We start from the raw sequence: 26,058 nt of genomic DNA on the forward strand, positions 1-26,058 counted from the left end.
CAGCAATTAAACATTAACAGTAATTCTATCAGTCCAAGTAATGCTATCTGCTTCGCACAGCTGTCATGCCAGAAGAGCTGGGCAAAGGAAAACGAAATACTGTCAGCCATGGATGCCAGGCAGGTGAGTTCTACACAGAAGAGTCAGGCAAACCTGTGAAGGCAAAGAGGATATTGCAGAGAAAGCTCCTTGCTATTACACCCTTCCTGCATCAAGCTCAACATTTCCTTCTGTCTGAGTCGATGTCAACATGGGAAAAGGCTTGCGACCAGGCTGTGTGGCTGATTGCCACTCCTAATGCATTTTTGCAAAGTGTTGACTCTCATAATTGATGCTGGGAATTGAGGCTTCACCGCCGTCTCTGCTGTGCTTCCTTACAGGCCAGACAGGATGTGCATGTCCAAGCAGCTCTGGGAATTCGACAGATGACAGGTACTCAACCCAGGGGGGGCAGAGAGCCTTCCGTAGGGGATTTCTGCAAAGCACCTGAAAAATGGTCACACTGTAGATCCCACTCTAGATCTGTCATATTGACTAATTATGCAGTGTACAGGCAAAGATTCAAGGCATATCTTATGATCTTTAAATGTGAGAACAAAAAACATTGCGTTATTGGTGGGGGAGCTTGTTGTTGGGACAGAAATAGTCCTGAAGGGCATCCAGTGAAGTATGTGGTCAAGAAGGAATTTAGAACAGCAAGGAAGGAGTAGAAAAAACAGGGGAGCCATTCACTTTGTACCAGTTTTGCTTAAGCAGGGGGTTGCTGAGGAGCTCGGCAGAAATGCAGAACTTTTAGGATATGGCTCTCTGTTTCACCACTGCATTCTTTCCAGTCATTGCTGTCATCTTTCTGGATGGACTGTCTTGTTCTGTATTTGTTTTGCAGAATGCATGTTTGCTGCAGGTCCCCTTGTTCACTTCTCCGTCCCTCGCGCCTTCTTTCTTCCATACACCTAACATGTATGTTCCTTGACCAGCTTTGATCCACAAGCGGTCTGTGTGTCACAGCAGGACTCAGCACCACACAGAGACCTTTATGTGAAATGGGATGTGGCTGCCTGTCAGCTGCACTTCCAGGAACCTCTCAAGATACAAAAGGCAGCTTCATAGTAAATCAGCTTTTAGACAGCTTAGTGTAGGGGGGGAAATTACAACTGCATGGATAAAAATATTTCAAAAGCATGGTGTAATATCTTTCACTTGTGAAACTCTTTTACTTACCTTTTAAAACATGGAATGATCCTCCACAGCTATTGCTAATGCTAGGCTAACTACATCCCTTGGTATCCCGGTTCATCTGATATCACTGAGCAGGCAGCTTATGAAACCCTTGAATTGGCAGGGCTTGAAATAAATCTAGCCTTCTGTCCTTAACCAATGAATGGATCAATTTTGTCTGCCTGATGCACTGAGTCAAACCTAAAATATTTTGCTTTTTAAAGCAAAGCACAGGCACTTTCCATGTATAGACATCAAAACAGACTGTCAGGTGAACCCTGCTTCAGCACAGTGACAGGACAGCGTTGCACCTAAGGCAGCAGGCCAGCTTGCTATGTGATACGTTCTCCTCTAATAGCTGAGGGGCAGCATCTTCAGCCTGAACCAGTCGCCCTCCTTTGTCTAATAAAAAAGGCCAATTCAGTTCTGGTGTCAGCCCCCAGATTTATCAGCCAAACTCAGAAACCAGCACTAGAGGATACACCCTCCATGTGTGAGGCTTTTACAAAAAGTTGAAACTAAGATGTACAGTATTTATTCCTGCCACTGCCATATTAACTTGTTATTGCTGCAGGGTCTGAAACTGTGGTTTCTCCTATGCAGGAACTCCTTCCCCTTGTTGTTTAGTCTTTAACTCATGTCCGACTCTTCGTGACCCCATGGACCAGAGCACGCCAGGCCCTCCTGTCTTCCATTGCCTCCCGGAGTTGGGTCAGATTCATGTTGGTTGCTTCGATGACACTGTCCCACCATCTCATCCTCTGTTGTCCCCTTCTCCTCTTGCCTTCACACTTTCCCAACATCAACATCTTTTCCAAAGAGTCTTCTCTTCTCACGAGATGGCCAAAGTATTGGAGCCTCAGCTTCAGGATCTGTCCTTCTACTGAGCACTCAGGGTTGATTTCCTTTAGAATTGATAGGTTTGTTCTCCTTGCAGTCCAGGGGACTCTCAAAAGCCTCCTCCAGTACCACAATTCAAAAGCATCAATTCTTCGGTGGTCAGCCTTCTTTGTGGTCCAGCTCTCACTTCCATACATTGTTACTGGAAAAACCATAGCTTTGACTATGTGGACCTTTGTTGGCAATGTGATGTCTCTGCTTTTTAAGATGCTGTCGAGGTTTGTCATCGCTTTCATCCCAAGAAGCAGGCGTCTTTTAATTTTGTGGCTGCTGTCGCCATCTGCAGTGATCATGGAGCCTAAGAAAGTAAAATCTGTCACTGCCTCCATATCTTCCCCTTCTATTTGACAGGAGGTGATGGGACCAGTGGCCATTATCTTAGCTTTTTGATGTTGAGCTTCAGACCATTTTTTGCACTCTCCTCTATCACCCTCATTATGAAGTTCTTTAATTCCTCCTCACTTTCTGCCATCAGAGTGGCATCATCTGCATATCAGAGGTTGTTGATATTTCTTCCGGCAATCTTAATTGGGATTCCTCCAGTCCGGCCTTTCGCATATATGTTAAATAAGCTGTGGGACAATATACAGCCTTGTCATACTCCTTTCCCAATTCTGAAACAATCAGTTGCTCCATATCCAGTTCTAATGGTTGCTTCCTGTCCCACATATAGGTTTCTCAGGAGATAGATAAGGTGGTCAGGCACTCCCATTTCTTTAAGGCCATAGTTTGCTGTGGTCCACACAGTAAAGGTAAAGGTTCCCCTAGGAACTGAAGACCTAGCCATGCTCATAGAGGAAGGTGTGGTTCCTCAGATAGATAGAGTAGTCACAGATCCATCACCAAAAAGAAAGGGCACATTTTTGCAATAAATCTTATATGTCAATTTGAAAGGACCCATTTATGAACTGTATCTAGCCAGTTTTAATATTTATTAACTTTACAATTCAATGTATGAAATTAAATTTTTTTCTATTCAATATTAAATTAAAATCTCCTTAAATAAATTAAATTATACATTTAATATTCAGTGATGGAGTGAAGAATCTGTCTAATGCATAGCTTTTATATTTAATATTAACCTGCTGCCAGAAAGATAGTTATCATGTCTGCTGTATCAGCAGAATAAAAAGAAGAAAGAAATATAGGGGCATCGTTTTAGACTAAGTTGGTAAAATGGAAAAACGTTTGACACAGGCTACAGCTGATGCTGGTGCTACTACTGAATACAGAACAAGGCCAGCATAAGTGGGGAGCCCAGCTACAAGCAACATTCTTCACTGGCTGCTTTGGAAAGGGCACCTGCATCAAAGCAAAAGCAAAGCAAAGCGAGCTGCTTATATACTACCCCATAGCACTTCAAGCACTCTCTGGGAGGTTTACAAGTTAATTAGGCAGGCTACACATTGATCCCCCAGGGAGCTGGGTACTCATTTTATCGACCTCGGAAGGATAGAAGGCTGAGTCAACCTTGAGCCGGCTACCTAGGATTGAACCCCAGGTCGTGAGCACAGTTTTGGCTGCAGTACAGCGGTTTAACCACTGCACCACGAGGCTTAGTCATGCTACTGTTACTGTTTCACCTGCTAGTAGCCTCTGTATCCTTTGGTTCTCCTGCTTCCCCCCCCCTCCAGGCTGCCCCTCAGCTGGCCTTTGGGAGCTGGGACACTGTGCTGCTTTGGTCTGTATGCACACATATGACTTGCCACCTTCAGCTGCCCCAGGGTTGCCTGCCACCTCCCTCCTTTGATCTTGATTGTGGTGCTGCTACCCAGTTGTAGGAGGAGCTCCAAATGACAAGGTGTTTGGACTCATATTTCCCTTCTGAACATGGTCAAGAGGTCTGAGTGTGTGAGGGAAGCTGAGAGCAATGCCGCCAGGAGGCTAAACTCCACCACAAATTTAGACTCCTGGCAGGGTCCCTCCAAGCAAAATGATCAACAGCTGAGACATCAGCCCAGGATGCATCCATGCTCCTCAAGAAAGAAAAGTCACATCACAAGAAGAAAATGGAGGATTTCCAGAGTAAGGAGAGCAGAAAAACTCCTGAAGGACAGCTATTGGGTGGCAGCAGGAGCAGAAGGTGATCTTTCATGGACAATGGCAGTAATGCTCAAGCTAACTTTTGTTAGGACTGTAGAAAAGGAAGCAAAGGTAAACAACACCCTGATTTGCAGCAGAGGTGCAATCCTGACATTCTTCTCTCAGCTTCTTAAAATGATATTGAAATCTACATGAGTTTGTACAGAAATCTGAGAAAGACAGGAAAATGAAAATCAGGCCGCAGTGTGAAAATAACAGAGTTTCACTACATTAATGCCATTCCTGTGGCCAAGAGATGCCATAGTTCCTTCTGTGGAGTCTTCCCTTTTCTTAAAAGATGGTGCCCCTTCCCTGCATCACCTCTTCCACATTTCCTCCTGTTGCCCTGCTGCATGCCTAGCAAATGAACTAGTTCCCTTTTCAATGGTGCCTCCGCCAGCTTCAACTTCCTCTTTTGTCATATGGTGTGTTGCGGTCGTGGTCAGCATGTGCTAGCATTGTGGTAGATCTTTGGCTTAATTCAAGGACATTATACATGGCACTGTTTACAACCACTGGTAAATTTAGAAAATGTATAAACTGCATCTTCATCCAAGAGACGGTATCAGAGCACCTTACTCAAAAAAGCAATTTATATTTGGCACAAATATTCAGTATAAAAACAGGGCATCAGAACAAAAGGGAAGCATTCACTATTTGAGCATTTTGCAAAATACAGATCTGACAAACTGGATGAAAGGCAGTTTGTGACTGCTGCCTGTTTCCACACCCTGAAATTCACTTTATGAATGATAGTGAGCAGAAGAGGGTATCCTGTAGTCCATCTTGACTGCTGCACATTTCCACATCCTGAGTCATCTCTTTGGCACTGCTGTTGGAAAGAGTCTACGTGTCAGTCTTCCCCAACCAAATGTCCACCAGATGTTTTCAAGAGTGTGAGTAGGGGAAGGCAAGAAAGGCATTTGCTATGGGTGCCTATAGCTGGGTGGGGTGGGACATGAATATATATGAAAAATATTACTCTTTTATCCCAGGCACACCATCCTTATGAGAACACATTTCAGGAGCCTTATTCAATCATTCCTTGTGCGGATAAGCTCACTGTATTGCCCCAGCTCCTTCCCTCTAATCATGGTGAGGTTATCCAAGTACTAATTCATTTCTTTAAAAAAAAACTCTCCAGTTTATGAATGTGGGATATTGTGTTTCTATACCCACAATTCAAAAAGCCAGGAAATGGCCTGATATTGCTGCACAATATTGTGCCTGCATTGGCAGGAGGAAAAGGGGTGCCAAGCTTTACACAGTAAAGGGCAGCATGAATGTTGACAATGCCAATGGCAGCAGTCAAGATGGTCTACAGGATACCCTCTTCTGATCACTATCATTCACAAAGTGAGACCAAGCAAGAGAAAATCCCAGAAGCTGACTCTGTTTTTCATTAGCTAACCACTTCTCACTCAAATACAAAGCAATCGTCAGGGCTATTTTTCTGCAATTGTGAGCGGTCTGGATTCCTTCCAAATAAAAACATGGGAGGCTGGGACTAACCATTCTCTTTCAAGAGAAACAAATTTGGTATTTTAAATATATTTGATATGTTTTAAATCTGTAGAAAGAAAGGGTTGTTGATATCTGCATGGGGGTGGGTGGGTAAAACAAAACCATATCTTGAAAACTTCCCCAGATTTTGCACACAGCAAGAACAGACTGTCTGCTACATCTGTGCCAAATTTGGTATTGATCTGAGGTCCGGCTTCAAAGTTATAATGTTTTGTTTGGGATGCCCCCATTTTTAAAATTGCCTTATGGAATGCTGATTTGCTGTGTTGCACAATACAGTATCTATTGCTGCACAGGAGAGCAGCAAAATAAGTAAATGGGACTTAAAATTGCAAATTGAACCAAGAACTGCATATTTAAAACTTTTTGCAGTACAGTATCTTGTATGTTTGTGACTCCATACTACCTTTTACCTCATTCCCCTTTGGAAAGCAGTGAAGAATAAGGAGCAAGGAGAGTGGTTAGTGAGTGCACCTTAATGGTCTTGTCTCTGGTGCAAAATTACCCTATTAATGTTCAAGATGTTCTAGGCTCAATGTGGAAAGAGTTGGTTTAATTGGGATTGTTCATAGGCATATGAACGATGCAACTGCTGCTTAATACAATTCTATTGTGGAGGGAAAATCTCCAGTAAGAACACCTTTATCAATTATTTCATGAATGTTGTGTCACTGATGTATGGAGATACACAATTAGAGTTCAATGCTAAGTATTTTTCATTAAATGCAAAAGCGTGTCATCACAAGCCCCTACAGAAGGTCAGTGAAGTAAATCTTGACCCAGGTTTATAAGTGGGTCAGGTTAACATACAAAGGTTCCTCAGTTTCCCCTTTTTCCCCTCTTAGTAATGTTATTACTTGTTTGGAGTTTTGTAAAATTTCCCTGTAGCTTAATACGCATTGCAGTGAAGTGATCCTAATAGGATCACTTGCAGCTGCTGTGATAAAACTTTGCCACGTTACTTATTCACTCAATTTTACTCTCGTGTAAAAACTTACGGTATTGCAATAGCTTATGCAGATTTCTCGGCCCTAGTCACTTGACAATCTAGGGTTAGGGCTGGCCTAGCCCTCTGTTTTCATTCGCATGGGGTGGTTTTTCCCGGACTGTTCTGGGGGGGGGAACAGAACTGCATACTGAAACCCTCCTTCACAATCATTCATCCATTTGGACATCTCAAGCATTTGGGGACAAGATACACAAAATACACGTGCCTGTTTATACTCACGTCTTGAAGTCTTCTTCTACTCCAATTGCCCATTTTATATTCATGTCCTAAAGACCTCTTTGTGATTTCCAATGAATCTCTTATGAGGTATTCAATTGTGGCTTCACTGGTCTGCCCCGGACAACCTAGACCACGTCCCCCTGACAAATATGGTCAGGGCACGCTGGGATGGATTAGGGTCATCCTGGGTTTCTCCAGGAGCCAGTCTGAAGGCTTCCTTCTGCCAATTTTAGGTAGGCATTTTATGCTTCTAAGTCCCTTCGTGGTTGCCAAAAATGAAGGGTGCCAAGACTACTTCCTGGCTTTTTGCCTGTCACTAATGCATTAATCAATCAGCCAGAGACAGAGAGATCCAGTAGATATTTTTTTTATTTCCAGCTGAAAGCAAGCAAATAGTCGCAACTTCACGCGCAGAAACATGCGAAGAAGAAGCACACTGTGCTCATTACAGAATATACTTTTATAAGCTTTTAAATGAGTAAGGGGAGACAAAGGATGGGGAGCAGGAGGAGGAAAGGAGGGTTTGCAGATGTCATCCCCTCCCAGTTCTGGGATGGTAGACTCCCATGTTCCTTATCACTGACCAAGGACACATTCTCAGTTAGACTAGTTCGTTGCCGGCAACAGCAATTCAGGTAGCCTCCCTCCTATTGTCGATTCTTCTCTGCTAAGCAGAAACCTTGATACATTAGGTTTACACATTTATGTAGCAAAGCAATTTACAGAAAGCAAGGTGGCTCTGGTTAGGCTAAGATATATATTATATTTATTAATTTAACCCTTTTATATCTCATGCACTGTCCAGACTTGATAGTGGTTTACAGTTATTGTTCTGAGTATAGTTTATTTTGCCAATGTGATTATAACATGTTGACCTGAAAAGAGGAAAAGCTTCTGCCATTTCACACACATCCTCTCCCCTCCCACTGAAGTAGGGGGTCTTCACTCTAGTTCATATACTGTAGGATATTTTATTACTATTCCTCTCAACTTTTTCACATTTTAATTGTGGGGTGGGACACAATGAAAGAAAATCAGCAATCAAAGACTCCATACTACCTCATGCTACACATGGGAACATAGAGCACTCGTGGGGCAATTCATACAGAAGATACATAGGTGGGTGAGGAATACTAATCCTTAGCTGAGGTCAACAATAAAATGGAAAGAACCTATAAAGAGAACGGATTTATTTTAGAGGTGAGGTATCCTGAGAGACTCAGTGGTTTGTTTTCTGATTATACTGGGTGTGCTGGAGCTGCAACTGCATTTATTATTAAAATAAAACACAAACCCAGGGGAGAAAAACTATAGAAGAGGACTACAGTTAAAACAGCAAGTCAGCATCCATAGGCTTCACAACAAGTGAGCTAAGGATTATAATTGCTTATTTTTTGGACCTCCCTGCTATATTTTGAACTGCCTTCCCCAAGAAACCACTTTGCTGTCTGTGGTTTGTGGATATGGTTGGTAAATCCGCATGAGGTACTCGCTAATTTCCTCAGTTACAGGAACTGGACTGGAGCCAATGAGTCACAGCCCTTTCTTTATAATGTGTTTGTCTTCTGATATGTTTCATCTGGATTCAAACACCCAAGTGCTAACTGAACCAGACATAGGCTAGAAAGGGAGAGAACAGAGAGAATGCTTCTTCTCATTTGTCCTTCTATCTCATGTTCCTTTTAGGATCATTGAAGCAAGAGAGCTTTGTGGTAGTAAATGAAGATTCTAACCGTCTGATATTCATTAACAAGGCAGATAAACAAGCTTATGTGAGTAGATTTCTACAGTGATCATTTTGGTTGGTGCTCAAAGACTTGAGTGAGTTTGGCAACACGTGGCCTGCAGGTGGCCTAGACTGACATTTCTGAGAGAATTCTTATATTTCAGGCTCACAACAGCAAACTTTTTTCATATATATATACAGCTGCGGATTCAGGCAAACCGTGTGGGAGACACTATGATAGCCACTGAAGAGTCTATCATGTGGCACCTGGAACTGCATAAAGGAATTGCCAAAATCCAGCCACTTAGAACTAACACCTCCTGAGCCTTTCTCTCTGTGGGATCATATCTTGTGCCACTTCATGGGAGTATGCATGTGCAAGAGGTAGCGCAAAGATGTATTAGCACAGATACGAAGAGTGATATCATCAGGCAATGCTAAAAACTCCAGACCCTTTTGGGTCTGACTGTGGATGGATGGCTCTGTCCCACTGCAAACCCCAACTGTTGTCCTTCCTTGTGGTTCAATAATCATTCAAAGGAAAAAGTGTGAATAATGCTGAACTTGATGGACAAATGATTAGACTTACTATAAGGGAACTTGTTAAGTGCTTAGTTACTTCATTAATGGATGTGAGTGGAATGGTAATTCTGAAGGTCAAGCTAAACAATACCTTTAGCATGACTTTAGAAGAGGTGCTCCCTCAAGTAATAACAGATGTCTGCTCATCATACCGGATGATTCTCCTTAACTAAATCTCTTGCATTTAGTTTGCTTTATGGTTATGATTCTGCCTGAGAACAAGTAAGTGTCCATGAGCCTCTCTCATGAAAAGATAGTGAAATGATATAGAGTCATTAAGAGTAGATGTGTCGTTGTTACAGGAGACTCATCAAAATAAGGACAAGAAAGAGATCATTAAGCACTCAATGTTAGGTGAACAGTTGTAAGCCGCCTAGAGTGGTCGAAATACAATAAATAAATAAAATAAAATAAAAATATCGCAAATGGAACACATAAGGCTAATCTTCATGAAGAACTCAAAATTTGAAGTGACTGATTATATGGGAGACCCTAAACGCAAATATATTATAGTAAAAGGAAAATTGAAAGACAAATGATTAACTATTGGTTCTTATTACGCCCCCAACATAGGTCAAGCAAATTTTATGCAGAACTTTTAAAGAAAGGTAAAAGAATTTGCCTGGGGAGAAAGTATCCTAGGTGGAGAAACAACTTGTATTTTAAACAAAATCGATATAACATCAAAAAATAGAAAGGTATCAAATGATGGTAATAAAATTGGGAAGCTAATAGAGAGATCAGGTTTAATTGATGGGTGGAGATATTTAAAACCTAAAGTGACAGACTGATCACTTCCTTATTTCAAACACTTTGGTCTCAAATCTGGACAAAATACAATCTGCCCCAGAGATAGCCTCTTAACATGCACCATTAAAACTTTCTTGGGTCAATGAAGCAAAGAGTAAATCTAGAATTTGGAGATGGAGCTCTAACGTATGTTTAAATACAGAAATTATTGGAAAAATAAAGAACTTAAAAATGTACATAAAATAAATGCTACTGCAGAAATAAAATCAGCATTGCTACGGGATGCCCTAAAAGCCTACCTAAGAGGAATTTTTATTATGGACACCTCTAGAATAAAGAAAGAACGAAATAAGCTCCAAGAACAATTAGAAAGTAAAATAAAAAAACTATCAGAACAACATAAACAATTAGGAACCAATAACATATTTAATGAACTAACAAAAACTAGAGCAGAGTTAGAGGCATTGGATACAGCAAAGGTTCAGACTGCTATGAACTATTTAAAGAGAGAATATACAGTGGTACCTCACACAGCGAGGTTAATCCGTTCCGGATTAACCCTCGCTGTGTGAAAACATCGCTGTACGGATCAAAAAAAGCCATTGGAACGCATTAAACTTAGTTTAATGCATTCCAATAGCAGCTTTACTCACTGTACAGCGATGTTTCTCCGATGGCCGGCAGCCATTTTCACGCCCTCCCCTTGCTTAACGACGGCGCGAAAACACTGCGTGTGGCCATTTTGGGGCTTCCGGCGGCCATTTTGAAGCCACCGAACAGCTGATCGGCGGGTCGCAAAGCGAAGGTTGGTAAGCGAACCGCTTACCGACCTTCGCTCTGCGATTTTGAGCCATAGAACGGCCCCGTTGTGCGGATTCGTCATTCTACGGTGCACTCGTTGTGCGAGGCACCACTGTAATGAACACTAAATTGCTATCATATGCAGTTAAAAAGATGATAGCAAAAAGAACAATTGTCTCATTAAAAATGAAGGAAGGAATAATGGTAAATTCACAGCAACAAATACTCTCTACATTTATGGAATATTATAAATATTTATATAAATCAGAAGTAACACCTGATATAAACACCAAGAAATTTATACACACATTACCAATAAACCAAATTTTAGAGAAACAAAAATTATTTAAACAGCCCAAAACTGAGATAAGTTCAGTTATTAAAAAACTTAAGAAAGGAAAAGCACCAGGCTGTGATGGATTCACAGCTAATTTCTATAAAGTATATGAAGAAGATGTCATAGAAGCTATTTAATTCAATTTTGGGTGGTGAGGAAATGCCAGAGTCATGGCATATGGCCAGAATAATAAATATATTAAAACCAGAAAAAGATCCAATGTCTCCTTCATCTTATAGACCTATAACACTGCAAAATCAAGATCAAAATTTTTTTATCAACAATACTGGCACAAAGATTAAGTAGTTTTATAACTAAATATGTTCATACAGATCAATATGGTTTTATGCCAGGAAGACAAATGCGAAATGCTATCCGGAGAGTACTAAATATTATATATAAGCTAATAAAGAAAAGAAGATAGCAATACTCTAACTGGATGCCCTTAAGGTCTTTGATCGGGTGGAATGGAAATTTATGTTTGATCTTTTGGAAAAGATGAATATGGGTAAAATTTTTCTTAAAGTTCTAAAGGAAGTACACATAGGAGCAGGTGCTACTGTACTTATTAATGGAGTAGAATCTGACAAATTTACTTTATTTAGAGGACCTAGCAAGGTGATCCCTTGTCTCCAATTTTATTTGCATTAATAATAGAACCTCTTGTGGCAAAAATAAGAGAAAGTGGAAACATTAGAGGACTGATCATGAAAAACAGACAACACAAAATAAATTTGTACGCAGAAGATATGCTCCTTTTTTGGAGGACCCATTACAAAGAATAGTAAAAGGTAAAGGTTCTCCTTGACATTTTTCTTTAGTCCAGTCGTGTCCGACTCTAGGGGCGGTGCTCATCCCATTTTTCAAGCCGTAGAGCCAGTACTTGTACGAAGACAGTTTCCGTTGTCACATGGCCAGCTAGGGAACTAGGGACTAGGGAACGCCGTTTTTACCTTCCCACCAAGGTGGTACCTATTTATCTACTCACATTTACATGCTTTCGAACTGCTAGGTTGGCGAGGAGCTGGGACAAAGCAATGGGAGCTCACTCCATCATGTGGATTTGATCTTACGACTGCTGGCCTTCTGACCCTGCAGCTCAGGCTTCTGTGGTTTAGCCCGCAGCACCACCACTTAAAAGAAATATTACCGGAATATAGTCAGTATACCGGTTTAAAAATTAATTTCCAAAAATTTAAGTTATTATTTCTAAATATTCCTATTATAGAATAAAATGAAATTTTAAAAGTATCTCATGCTATTCAAGTTTTAAATATTTAGGAATATGGGTAACAAAAAACCTTAATCAATTAATTTACAGAAACGATAGAAATCTATTTAAATTAGCAAAAGAAAAATGAGAAAGTGGGTCAATTTGAACCTATCAATGTTGGGGAGAATTGCTCTAATTAAATCTTATATATTACCAAAATTTCAATTTCTATTCCAAAATATTCCACTACAGCCAGAAACAAAAAAAAGTAGACCTATGGCAAGGAAAGCTAGAAAAATTCATTGCAGGAAAGGAAGGAAGATAAGATTCATCAATAGTGTTAAATATAGACAGGGTCAAAAAGGGGGACTAGGGATATCACAGCTCCAAAAATATTATGAAGCTTTACAAATAAACCAAATTATTAAATATATATAAATCAATGAGACTTGCAAGAATCCCGATTGGGTGGAAATGGAAGGTGAAACGAAAATGGACATAGTAAATAAGTATATTTCTACCACTAAAATAATTAGAAAAGGAGAACAAATACAGAACCCATTGATTTCCAAAACATTAAGGATATGACGAAAACATAGTAAAACTTTGGCCCCGCCAATATCCCCTTTAAATCTTGGATCACCCAGATTTTAAGTCTCAAGAGAAATATGCACAATTTAAGGAGTAGAAACAAATTGGAATACTGTATATAGAATTACTGACTTATTCAATTCAGGGGAACCAATCACTATTATGGAAATAGAAGAAAAAACAAAGTAAATAAATACCAACTGGCTACAAATAAAACAAATAAGAAGTTTCGCTATTCAGTTACAACAAAAACCTGGCTCTCTAAGAACGTTAACTGAATGTGAACAATATTGTATCCAAAAAGATAAAAATAAAAAGAGAGGACTAACATCACTAATACAGTGGGGTCTTGACTTAAGAACTTAATCCGTATTGGAAGGCAGTTCTCAGATCGAAAAGTTCTTAAGTCGAATCTGCATTTCCCATAGGAATGCATTGAAAACCATTTAATCCGTATCTGCTCTTTTCGTCCATAGAAACTAATGGGAAGCTGCTATTCCACCTTCTGCCACTAGAGGGGAATATTTTTTCTTTTTTCCTTTTAACCTAAGATGACTTAGCTTTAAAAAAAAGAAAAAAAAGAGTTCGTAACTCGAATCTAAGTTCGTAAGTCGAGTCCATATATTCCTATGAGAGCGATTTGTAAGTCGAAACGTTCATATGTTGAGCCGTTCGTAAGTCGAGACCCCACTGTATATAAAAGTATTATTGAGAAAGAATATGGAAAAGGTGGAGGACCAAAAACAGTGTGGGAAACAATTTTAAATATTAATTTACCCGAGAAAATCTGGACAGGCATATGGAATAAATACCCACATAAATCTATATCAGCAAATGTGAAAGAAATAGTTCTGAAGGTAGTGCATTGGTGGCATTTATATTCTACTAAGTTACTCAGAATTAATAAAGACATATCAGATAAATGTTGGAGGAACTGTGGAGAAAAAGGAACTTTGGAACATATGTGGATTTCTTGCCCCAAAATAGAAACATTCTGGCATGAGGTAATTAGATGGATAGAGACGCTGACCAAACAAAAAATAGATATGAATGAAACATTATTGTTATTTTCATTATTTACACAGGGAGAAATGAGAAACTTGAAAATAAAGAATTAGTTGCAAATCTTATAGACACCGCAAGATCTGAGATCGCTAGAAATTGGAAAAACGCTCAGGATCTCTCATTACAAGTGTTTATGAATCAGATATGGCATTCAATGTTGATGGAAAAAATGACTAATAAAGTTAGACTATATAGAGGAGAAATAAGGCACAGTCAATTCATTGAAAACTGGAAGCCTTTATTAAAATATGTCAATAAAATAAATCTTGAGACACGTGGTTTGGAAAACAATTTGGAGCATTTAGATTGTTGGTCGATATTTCTTTAAGATGAGATTGGGAATGGTGTAAATGTGATTTTTAGAATTGTGGGGAATAGCAATTCGTGAACAGTTAAATTATATAACAATGTAGGATGACAGCTTACTATGTTAAGCTTTGTATTTATTACTTGTAACATGATGGATTGTCTTTTCTTTAGAAATAAAATTATTTTTAAATAATTAAATTATATTTTAAAAACACACGAAAAGACAGAGAGTGTACTGGTGGGCAGTGCTCCCATATATTTATGGCCTGCTGGCAGTGAGAGTGTGTTTTAACATGAAAAATGCCACAAAATTACTTGTGGTATAAGAGCAATAATAATGATAACATGGCTGTGGGGTACTAAATAATAATGCAAATTCCTTTAAAAAAACATGCTATACAAAACTCTCAGATCTGTACATAAGTCTGCTGGCATTACACCTAGTTTTGCTCTCAGTGTGATTAAAAGAAAAGGAGGGGCTCATGAGAGGCTAAACAGCATGCACTGTTTTATCATCTATCTTTTAAGAGCTTTGAACAGGTAGTACTAGTAAGGGTGAATTAGGAGCAGTAGCTTCACAAGTTGTTCCCAAAACATGGAAGATGCTTGAAGACTTTGAGGCCTGGAAGATATGAAGGCTAATTTGTGTGCTGTTGCCCCTTTCCAGGAAAGCTGCTTCACTATCGATGGAGTCTTCAATCTGGACACTGGCCAGGTACCAAATACAGTATCCTGGATCTTTTCCTCTGCAGGCCTTTCTGCAATATATGAGGTGCTGCTCAAGGATTCCTACCCATTTGGGGCCAGTAGACCCCTGGAATTTTTGGAAGTGAGGGTTTTACAAAATGGCTGCTATGTTATGCATGGCCAGTCATAGGACATTCATTTCTAGAAGGCAAACTGTGTGTCCTCATTGCTGTGGCCCAAGGTGTCAACATCCCAGCCTCTGTGTTTTTATCCTTAGCTCACAGGATTATGTGGTGTGGTTTGCTTTCGTCTTCTTGCTTCAGTGATGATTTCACAAAAGGAAAAACCTCTTTAAAGAAAACACAGGAGGGGAATAGGGACCATAGAAGGTACCAAGAGATGTGTTTGTAGGCATAGTGATTCAGACCCAATGCAGATCAATCTAAACTAGCCTGATTCCATCGGGCAGTTGTCCAAATCATTTACAGAACCCTAATTTAAACAGCACATGTTGTTGCAGTGAATTCCAAAAATACATTATGCATCGTTTGGAAAAAATACTTCCTGTTGTGAAAGACAGAAGTGTCTGCATTTGCAGTATAATTTGCCATACATTGCAGTATTCCAATTACTCAAAAAATTAGTTCATAGAAAGATGTTTTGCTCCAATTTCCAACATTTTAAATTCGTTGGAATAAAAACGTTGGTTCACACTGTAGATTGCAACACTGTAATTGTTTAATGGAGATGGGAGCCCAGAGACATTGGGGAGGAAAAGGACGATGATGGTAATGACAGATGTTGTAACTGGCATGCCCAATGCTTTTATAGTGCCAGATGTTTTTTGTGCCAGTATCAACCATAGTAGGTCCTTTTGGATTTTCACTTCAGGACAAATTATTCCTGGAACATCTGCAACCTCTGCTGGTCATGGTGCCTCTTGGCTACAGTATATCCTTGCTGGTGTGTGAAGGCCACCACTGTGGACTCCAAGCAAAAACCAAAAGCTTTGTCCAGAGGGTAAGGAAGAAGTCAGGAAATTGTGGTCGCAACAGAATCCAAATGTTGGCAACTATCTTCCCATAGGATCTACCTTCTTTTGCTGGGCACCTTACACAGAGACCAGCCCCCTGTGCTTATGATATAAAATTTTTTACAGATTTAGTCTCAAGTATATTAAGTAATTTTAATCTTGGGTTGGTGGATGAAAGTAAGGATGAATAAGAGAGGGAAGCCAATTCAGGCATCTTTCAACTACTCACATTTCCAGTCCTTCTTTCATTACAGATATAGGGCTAGTGCTGCTGCTGCTGCTGAATACCAGATTGGTGTGGCCTAGGATTTAAGTGCACCTAGCGTGTATTGCCAAGGCTGAGGCTTGTGTGATAGGTGGTGGTGCTGTCTCCCAGCTGTCCCATGGGGAAGGTTGATTCAGCAGCATCCTGTGATTACTTAGGCTGCACAGAGATGCACACAAATGCATTCTGGGCCAAGCAATGGTGACTATGACAGATCTGGAGGAAAAGTTTGCAAAGTTCACACATACCGTAATAGGTTTGTTGCTTCCACCAACCCTGGAGAAGAGTATTTTATGTAACCCATGCTTCTATTTTGGAGTTTGACATGGTGGAGACCAAGCACTATGGGATAAAAAGGAACATGTTTTATTTTCCTTTTGTCTCGAGAGTCAAGCTAAAGAGCAGGGGGAGAGGAAGTGGCCTCAGACAGGCACCACCAGGTTCATCATCCTAATTACACAATGTATACATCCTGCCAGGGGCATTGTGGTGCTTTGCTAGCCAATAAGAAGCTTCTCTTCCATTGCACCACGGATCAACTAAAGTGAGAAGACAGTTCAGAATACATTGCATTGACTAACAAATATGACTAGCTGTTATATTAGAAAAGAGTGATTGACTGAAAACTATATCAGAGCAGAAGTGTTGTACATGAACCTGCAGATTCATGTATGAATGTTTAGTCAGCTGGTTTTTTGGGGGGGGGGGGGTTCCCTATCTTTTCTTAGGTAATAGAATCTGTTTTCCAAGAGACCAGCTCTCCTGAAAACACTGCCCAGTCTCGCCATACCATCAGCTTTGTCCAGGTAAGCACATTCTATATAGGTTGACATGAGACCTCTTCAAGGCTCTGCTGTGAAAACATCCTAAGAGGAAATGTGTGTCCTCATTGCTGTGGCCCAAGGTGTCAACATCCCAGCCTCTGTGTTTTTATCCTTAGCTCACAGGATTATGTTCATCTTTATATCTGTGTTCTTCCACTGTCGTTCTCCAGCCATTCTCCCAGCCACAGCTGCACTAATGTATTACTGATATCTAACCTGTTTCAGATCTACGCAGATGGCACAGCCCTAGACCTGCTCAGTCCCAGAAATGAAACCTTGCAGGTGATGGACGTCCCCCCACTGGGGCTGTAAGCATCTAGTTCATTTGCTGTGAATGATGCTGGACTACTCTTTGGTGACAGGGGTATGAAATCGTACCACAGTAAAGGAAGGAGAATCTGGGATCTGACTTTTTAGTGTGATGGGATCAAGTACAGTCTGACCCAGCGCGTTGGGATAGATCTGAAGGGAGAGTCTGCTAATCTAACTTACTCAGACTAGCACAGAGGAGAGGTAAATATAACCCTGACATACTGAGTACTGAGAACTCAAAGAGTTCCAAGGTGCTGCAAAGAACAGTTTGCTCCTTCCAAAATAAAAATATCAGAATCAATCTTGTGAGACTACTCACAAGATTTGTGATAGATTAGCTATCTGTGCAGTAAGACTGAAGCAACTTTATAGACCTGAAAAGTGAAATGCATTAGCAAAAAAAAAATAAAATTAAAACAAGTAGGCATTAAAAAGACATAATTTACATGCTCGTCATTGCAGCCTTAACTAACAAGGATGCCTGACACTGCCAACAACAGTCTCATCTTCTTCTCTTTAGTGTTGTGGAAGAGGCAACGGAAATCATCGTAACTGATTCACAAGCAGCTACTCATTTCTATCTCCAGGGAGTGTCGGTGAACCGAAACTGTTTGCAGCAAACCTGCCAGAAGCAGCACAGAGCCATGTAAGGGCCACAGGAAGGCAAGGGCCATATTTAGGGGAGGCAGAAAGTAGCCCATGCAGCTAGCCCTTCGCTGGATTCTGAGACTGTCTGTCCATTCAACTTCTTCAAACACACTACAGATCCTTTTTTTAGAAGCTGAATATTCTCATAGAATTATAGCATTGTAGAGCTGGAAGGGATGAGTGCAGCCCCTTGTCAAATCAGGCCTCCCACACCAAAACCAACCCTGGCAAAAGGCCATCCAAGCTCTGTTTAAAAGGCCTCCAATGAAGGACAGTCCACCACTTCTGAGGCACCTTCGGTTCTGGGATTCTTCTTGCTACTCTTTACAACTCTTTGAAGGAAGCAGGAAGCCCCGCTGCCTTGTAAAAAGCAAAGACAACGGCTGTTTTTAAAAGTGTGGTTTCCCAACATGCCTCATTTTGCAACTGAACACAACAGGCAGCAAGGGCGGGCAGGGCCAAATCAAAGCTCTGGTGGGCCCTGGGCTAAATAAATAAATAAATAAATAAATAAATAAATAAATAAATAAATAAATAAAGTGGGAGAGCTCTCCCTCCCTCCCTCCCCTCCCCTCCCCTCCCCTCCCACTTAAATAGATCATACAACATCAACAATGTAATATAACATAAATGACTGATTCACTAAAGTAATATTGGTAGCAGTAAATAAGAGAACAATGATAGGGAAGAAAACAAACAATATAACAAGGAAAAAAAGTCTTATGAGGGAAGGGCAAGGCAAGAGGAGCCTCAAGATGAGATTCGAGGCATTCTGTACATGCCCAAAGAGGAAAAGGTATGCACATTGTGTGCAGAACACGCTGAAGCTGCAATCCAGAGCAGGCTCTATGTGAAAGGGAGGGAGGGAGGCTGCTGGTTGTGTCAGGTTGCAAGGTGCCAGGCTCAGGCATGGGAGGGGGAGGGGGGCCGCTGCCACCCAACTGAGAACGCTGGTGGGAAGAGCGCATCTGAGCCTAAGCAGGGTGCCCAGCTCATCCCAGTGAGCCTTACACACACACACACCTTCTTCACCTGACCTCTGTTGAAAGAGGCAAGTCTTGCTGAGGTGCTTGAGCTCCAGGACGCCATCCGGGTGGCCAGGGGCGAAAACAGCCGTCTGCACCTTCAGTGCTGCAGTGCCCTCAGGGCCCTGGAAGACATCCTGGAGCAAGTCTACAAGGTGCCAGAGGCCGCCCTTCTCCTCATCGGGTGGCGGTGCCCAGCAGCACCTCCTGATCAACTGTCACAACAACGGTGCCCACGGCAGCCGCAGCCCAGCCTCTGGAGGAGGAGGCAGAGGAGGGCAGTGTGCCCACTGGAGGGTCCCACAGCTCTTCCCCAGGCGCGATGGCAGGGGGGCCATGGCAGCCAAGAGCACCACCTGCATCTACTGCATCGCCATCCTGGGCCAGCCTTGCCCTTGCAGCCTCGACAGCTCCTGGCCAGCTGCTGCTCTGGTTGCTCCATCCCCCTCTTCATCTGGGCCCCTACGGACAGTGGGCCCCTGGGCAAATGCCCACTTTGCCCTCTGAATAAAGCAGCCCTGAGGGCAGGGAACAAGGTAACAGACAGAGCCTCCCCTTTAGCTTTATAGCCCCTTCTTCTGCTGCTGCTGCTGCTGTTGCTGCTGCTGGTTAAACTGAGCAACAGAGCTACTTAGATCATGGATCTGCAATTAGGAAAGAAAGGGACAGAAGGTATTGTCCTTTCTGTGCCCACAGCTGTGATGCAGCCACCTATAACTGCCAACAAGTCAGTTCTGGTGTATGGTGACCCTTTTCAGGGTTTCCCAGGTAGAGAATACTCAGAAGTCGTTTCCCATTCCCTTCTTATGGGGACATCCTGGGACTGTGCAGCTTGCCCAAGGCCACACAGGCTGGCTCTTCTGGGATGCACAACGGAGAACTGAACTCCTAACCTTTGGCTCCACAGCCAGATACCTAACTCAAAGCCAATCCAGATCAGCCATTTTGCTATGAGCTGGATTGGAAAGGATTAGTTGAGGTTGGGGGGGGGGGGAGCAATGCACCATTTTGCACACTTCTCCCATCTGAGATTAATCTTTGGCTTATTCCTCTGTCAGTTAAACACTTTCTCTGATAGTCTGGATTAGGAGAAGTGAAATTATTTTTTTACACCTCTAAATCATTGCTGATGCAATGAATCACTTTGATTAAATTAAAAAAATATTTTTCTCTGCCTGTCTGTGTACTACTGATGAGAATCTGTCTGCTGCAGAAGCTTTAATAGGCAATACACATACAAGCAAATAATTTTAAAAAATTGAAGTGATTAATTGCATCAGTGACCATCTAACAGACACAATAAAAAATCATTTCACTTTCACTGACGCTCCATAGAAAATCAGGGAAATGTTCAATTTCTGATATTCTGAAGTGGATTGTAAGCCAAGTCAGTGTACTGGAGATTGACACTGGAAGTTGCTGCAAGGCTCTAGTTTAATCCATTCCATGTGACCACACTTGGCACAGGTTAGCCCTTTAACCTGCACCAAAAGAGCAGAACCCCAGACAGGGTTTTAAAGAGGTGCGGGTGGGACACATTGTTCTGATCCAGTGATGCCCATGTGTGAATGCCGGAGAAAAGGGCAGACCAACCCAACCCACCAGGGTACCAAACAGCAGAACAAATGCCTGTGTGGACAGACTCTCACTGACCTATCTAGCCATAGAGTGCAAATATAAAGAGCAATGCTAGTTCCTCCAATGTGTTGAAGTCCTTTTCAATTCTACTAGTAGCTTACAATGGAAACTTGATTTTGATCCATTGCGAGAGTTTCATCTGGAAGTACCCTAGATCTCCACTTTCCGTAATTTGAATTAAAAATACTTTCCTCTTGAACTAAGCAGCTGCTAAGTAAACAGAATTTAGCAGATTACATTAGTATATTTGTCTTCTGCTATATTTCACTTTGAGGAAGGAAACTTGCCTAAATGTTGATTCAGCCCAAGGCCTGCCAGGAACTATTTTCACAACCATCTCTTCATATTGACATTTCACAGAAACCACTCAGCATTTTTAGCCTGTTAATTAAATGAAGTTTGCTGACAGAAACTTTATCTTTCCCTATACTGGGATACTGTTTTTTTATACACTATATTCATATAAATATAAACCACAACCCAACCCAACACCCCCAAATGGTCAAATCATTAAAAGGCATCCATTACAAAACAAAATATTTTAAGAGCCAGTGTGATATAGCATAGAGAATGTTGGACTGGTACTCAAAAGATCTGGATTCAAATCATCTCTCAACCATGGAAACTCAATGGAGGATGCCAATGGTAGACAACTCCTTGAATACCTTATATACCCTAGCTATTCCTGGATACAGTAGGAAACCCTACTATGCTCACCATAAATCAGAAGTGATTTGAGAGTCCAAAACAAGAAACTTAATAAAAAAAGAAACAATGCAACTTAAAACGCCTACGCAAACAAGAACTGTTTCAAACAGCCCCACAAGTTAATACATTAAATCAAATGAATGTACTAGAATGTGCAATAACCATGCATTTTGGGATGGGAGCATTATAGCAGAGGCCTCAAGTTCCTTACCTATGCATGTTCACTGCAGAGTTTGTACGTGCACACACAAATACATGTATAAATGTTTCTTATTTACACATTTGAGACCTTGAGTTTTTGCACATCAGACTTTAGAACACAAACATATATGATATGAAGAACTCTCAGTTTTACAGTGAATGCATGCAAGTAGATAGCATACCTTCCGTCATCCTTGCTTGTCTCACTGTGATTTCATTTCATTTTGGGAACAGAGGTAAGGACTGCACTGGAAATTACAGTGGCACTCCAAGGCAGTGATACTGATCTGGAAGCATTAGAACATCTGATATGCCTAACAGGAAACTACAATGACCTGCCATTAGCAGGAGAATGTATATGCTATGATGGGGGGAGTGTCTTAGGGTGAGCATTCACCCATGGTATGTCATCAATATTTTGCCAGCTCTAAACTGTGCATGATCAGATTTCCCTATTCCAAGTTTGTTTGTTTGATTGTTTGTAATATTTTCCCCACCTTTCTCCTTGAAAAGGATCTGAGGTGTCTTTCAACAACATTGTAATACAGTACTTAGAGTTGAAAACAAAAAGGTGGTTAACATAATTAAAAGACAATATTTAAGGCTAAGAACAATGAATATAAAGAGGTGTCTTACATTATTGAAACACAATATTAAAGCCAAGAACAGTAAGTATATAAATATTTTTTAAATGCTACTCTGAGAAATGGAAAACACAAAAATGGAAAACACAAGTAGTACTAAAAATCTAGTCAAAGCAGCAATGCATAACAATCCATCTAAAAACCACAGACAGGTAGCTAGTTACTGAGGGAAGGTTTACCTGAAGAGAAAGGTCTTTGCCTGCTTCCAAAAGGACAGCAAAGATGGGGCCCACCTGGCCTCCTGTGGGAGGGAGTTCCAAAGTCTGGGAGCAGCACCAGGGAAGGCCCTCTCCTGAGTTCCCATTAGACAAACCTGTGAAAGTGGCGTATACCCTCACAGCCTTTACTAATGCTTTTACCAAACCTTTCCAGTAATATAAAACAATAAAGGATCACTCTGAGGCCAGGTTGAATCCATTTCTAACATCAAATATCATTGAATGTAAAGAATGAAATAAGTTTAAAAGGCAGAGACAAAAACCTAACATAGAAAAAAACAATTTCATGGAAGTTCAACCATCTCCACCTACCAGATCTCTGACACCAATCTCCTATAAAGCATCCATTAAACCTTTTTTTCATGAATTTTATGTACAGTAGTTTTCCCTGAGTGCATAAATGTACCTTACATACAACTTAGTATCTGGTGCACTTTATTAGGTGGCAATTCCAATAATCGTTCTATTAAGTTTCAAGTAGCAGTGATATATATCAATAACGTACATAAAGTCAAGCTCCTGTTTGAAATAAAAGTGGCAGAAGCACACTTCAAAGGAGTTTGTTCACATGGCAAACTCATGTGAGGATAGAACTTGGAAGGAGTCTGCCCTCTGGCTGACATCAAGCCTAGAGTTAAGTCTGCCTTGTAGGAACAGCCTTGTCTTTAGTTGCACAAGTACAAAGTTCAGGATCTCTTATAATGGAATCAGTATGTATTTTGTGGCTCTTATGTCAGGCATAAGAAATAAGAATCTCCTTATTTCTTATGCTTAGTTCAACTTTTGTTTGGGATTTAGTGGACACATAGTCCTATTATTTTTTGCAGCTGACTCTCCAACACAGAAAATACTGATTCTACACTTCAGGGCTTTGTTTTTCAAAGATGCTGAGTCTTTCACCACCTACCCGACCCCCTTAATTTTTTTACGTAAGTTTGACTTCTTATTCGTAAATCAGTAAAACATAGAAATTTTACTTTTCTTATGAAAAACCTGATGAACTTAAGGCAAACATTTCCTTCTTTTCAACTAAAAATAGGAAATATCTGTGACAATACAGCAATCAACTAAACTCTCTTTATCTTTTGCTCAAGATGTGGCCTTCTCTTTACCATCATCACAGAGGTGAAAGTGACAGGAGGCCATGGATTTCAACGTGCCACTGTCAGGATCCTTGAGTTCTCTGGAGGAGATGAACAGTGCTACACTGACCCGTGAGTGTGTTTCTGTGTCTCTCTCTGTGTGTGTGTGTGTGTGTGAACAGCAGTCAGGCAAATTCAGAGAAAGTGCAAAGGAAGCAGGCGTAATTCTCTTCCTTTGACCAAGGCACTTCCTTTGCTCAGAGTCTCAGGGTAAGTCATTGTGCATCCATTGCGCCTACATGTTCCCTTCATGTTGTGATAATAGTCTTAGAACTGCAGAGTTGGAAGGGGCCCTATGGATTATCAAGTTCTGTCTGTCTGGCTCCACAGACATTAAGCTATCGGTAGTGGTGATTTGTTCCTTTTTTCCTCCAAAATAGGTTTTTTACCCTTTCCCGGGCTTCATCTGCGGTGGGTCTTCCTGCTGAAGCAGGGTGCTTCTCCTGGATCCTGAAGCACCTACTGGAAGGCAATGCTCTCACATTCTTGCTCTTGTGCTTGACCCTGCCAGGTACTTGCCTGAATGGCCTATCACAGTGGTCTCCAACCTTGGGCCTCCAGATGTTCTCAGACTTCAACTCCCAGAAATCCTGGCCTGCAGAGGTGGTGGTGAAGGCTTCTAGGAGTTGTAGTCCAAGAACATCTGGAGGCCCAAGGTTGGAGACCATTGGCCTATCTGATCCTCTAGCAGAAGGATATCTGTTTCCTAGGGCTCTTCCTCCAGCTCATGGCTGTGGCAGTCTGGAACAGGGATGAGAAAATCTGTCAGTTATGCTTTCTTCCACATTTGAATTATTTCAACTTCAAGGTCTTTTCATCTGAAATATGAAGAGATTTGTGAATTTAAGTCAATTGTTCAAAAATAAAGTGCAGTGAAATTCCCAGTCACTTGCACTGGCCAAATTCAATAGATGTAGACATTCCTACCAGAAAGAAGACCAGCTTGTGTCTGCCTCCTATATATACCAAGTGTTGAAGATGAGCATTTTAGAACAATGGCCCTAACTATGCAACAGCCTGGTTGAATACACAGAAGGCTTCATCAGAATTACTGTAGAGAGTGACTCTCACAGCCTTTCACCTGGGTCAGACTATTGCTCCATTCAGTCCAGCATTGTCAGCTCTGACTGGCAGCAGCTCTGCAGGGCTTCAGGCAAAATTCTCTCCTGGCTCTATCTGGAAATGCTGGGGATTTTAAGCAGCATTGGTTTTAGGTGCCTGAAAACTGGCGCTATCTGCATACAGAGCATGGGCTCTCCCACTCTTGAATCTCAGGCTCCGCCTTTTAACATCTCTGGTGGCCCCACCTCTCAACCACATCAGCATAGAACATGAATAATACATAACATATTCAGCATAATAAGGGTGAACGCCACAACCATGATTATAGTTAGCTGGACTAAATGACTTCCAAGCCCCCTTGATAGGGAAAATTGAGTCATTCACTGGGCTTATGGCACAATGTCACTCTAAACGTAAGATGTTCCACCACAGCTGCATGTGAGCAACAATGATGAACACACACACAGATGTGTTATTGTACTGGTTTTTAATGCCCACATCCTTGAAAGCAGAGCTATCCACATGTATCATGGGCTTGTCTAGACTTAGTTCATGCCATAGTGAACAGCGAGCAACATAAATCCTTGTCCACACTATATCTGTCCAGTCATGCAGTTTCACTGTTGCAGAGTTGGAGAAGTGTGTGCTTAAAGTGTATCAGACCTGCTGCCAGGTATGACCATATTCTTTCATTAGAAGAAATACAGACAATGCATTCCGATAGAAACAAAATGGTTAGACAGTTGATTTTATACTTCTTTATGGGATAGGAAACCCGGACCATTAGAGAAACCTTCTAGAAGCCTAGCTTAAGTATTGTATGGCTCTTTTTAGATACCTCTGGAGAAGAAATATTTTCTGCCCTCTCCCTGACTGAACAAGTAAGGGCTATAATCAAGACAGTTACGCCAATCTACTGGGATCCCACTCTAGAAGCTCGGAAACGAAGAGCAGTGATAAGGGAGCTGAGAGTGAAGCCCTTCCTCCACAGTCAGATGGAACAGGACAGCGTGCTCATTCAACTGGGGAAAGTGATAAAGGAATTGCAGGTAATATGACCAATCACACAGAATAGTCAGATCTAACACAGATCCTACACAATGATGTCCACGTTCAGTGGTGTTCAGTGACATATTGCTTCTGAACATGGAGGTTGCACAATGTTATGCAGCCATCACAGGATTGACCCACCATGAGTGTGTCCTGTAACTACTTACTGCCACACAATGTTTTATATATTATGTGCTACATGAAGAAGTACTTCCTTCCGTCTCTCTTGAACTTCCTGTCCAACAACTGCAATGGAGAATCCACAATCCTAGTAC

General features: G+C 41.2%; 1 protein-coding gene across 3 annotated transcripts in view; it reads left to right on the forward strand.

Moving 5' to 3' along the window:
* Positions 1-382: 382 nt before the first annotated feature.
* LOC110082121 (uncharacterized) overlaps positions 383-26,058 on the forward strand; it is a 35,159-nt gene continuing 9,483 nt past the window's right edge. Inside the window, exons 1-10 of one of the 3 annotated variants that reach the window (XM_072998389.2) lie at positions 383-432; positions 8,639-8,724; positions 14,994-15,041; positions 15,905-16,033; positions 17,040-17,117; positions 17,361-17,443; positions 17,968-18,093; positions 23,624-23,743; positions 24,052-24,182; positions 25,568-25,782. In XM_072998389.2, the coding sequence (XP_072854490.2) occupies positions 426-432; positions 8,639-8,724; positions 14,994-15,041; positions 15,905-16,033; positions 17,040-17,117; positions 17,361-17,443; positions 17,968-18,093; positions 23,624-23,743; positions 24,052-24,182; positions 25,568-25,782 (1,023 nt within the window). In that variant the 5' untranslated portion in view covers positions 383-425. Of the gene's footprint in view, positions 433-8,583; positions 8,725-14,993; positions 15,042-15,904; positions 16,034-17,039; positions 17,118-17,360; positions 17,444-17,967; positions 18,094-23,623; positions 23,744-24,051; positions 24,183-25,567; positions 25,783-26,058 lie in introns of those variants that run through there. The other 2 variants (XM_072998388.2, XM_072998390.2) reach the window with 2 other exon arrangements.

Source organism: Pogona vitticeps, chromosome 4, assembly GCF_051106095.1.
Source record: "Pogona vitticeps strain Pit_001003342236 chromosome 4, PviZW2.1, whole genome shotgun sequence".
NCBI lineage: Eukaryota > Metazoa > Chordata > Lepidosauria > Squamata > Agamidae > Pogona > Pogona vitticeps.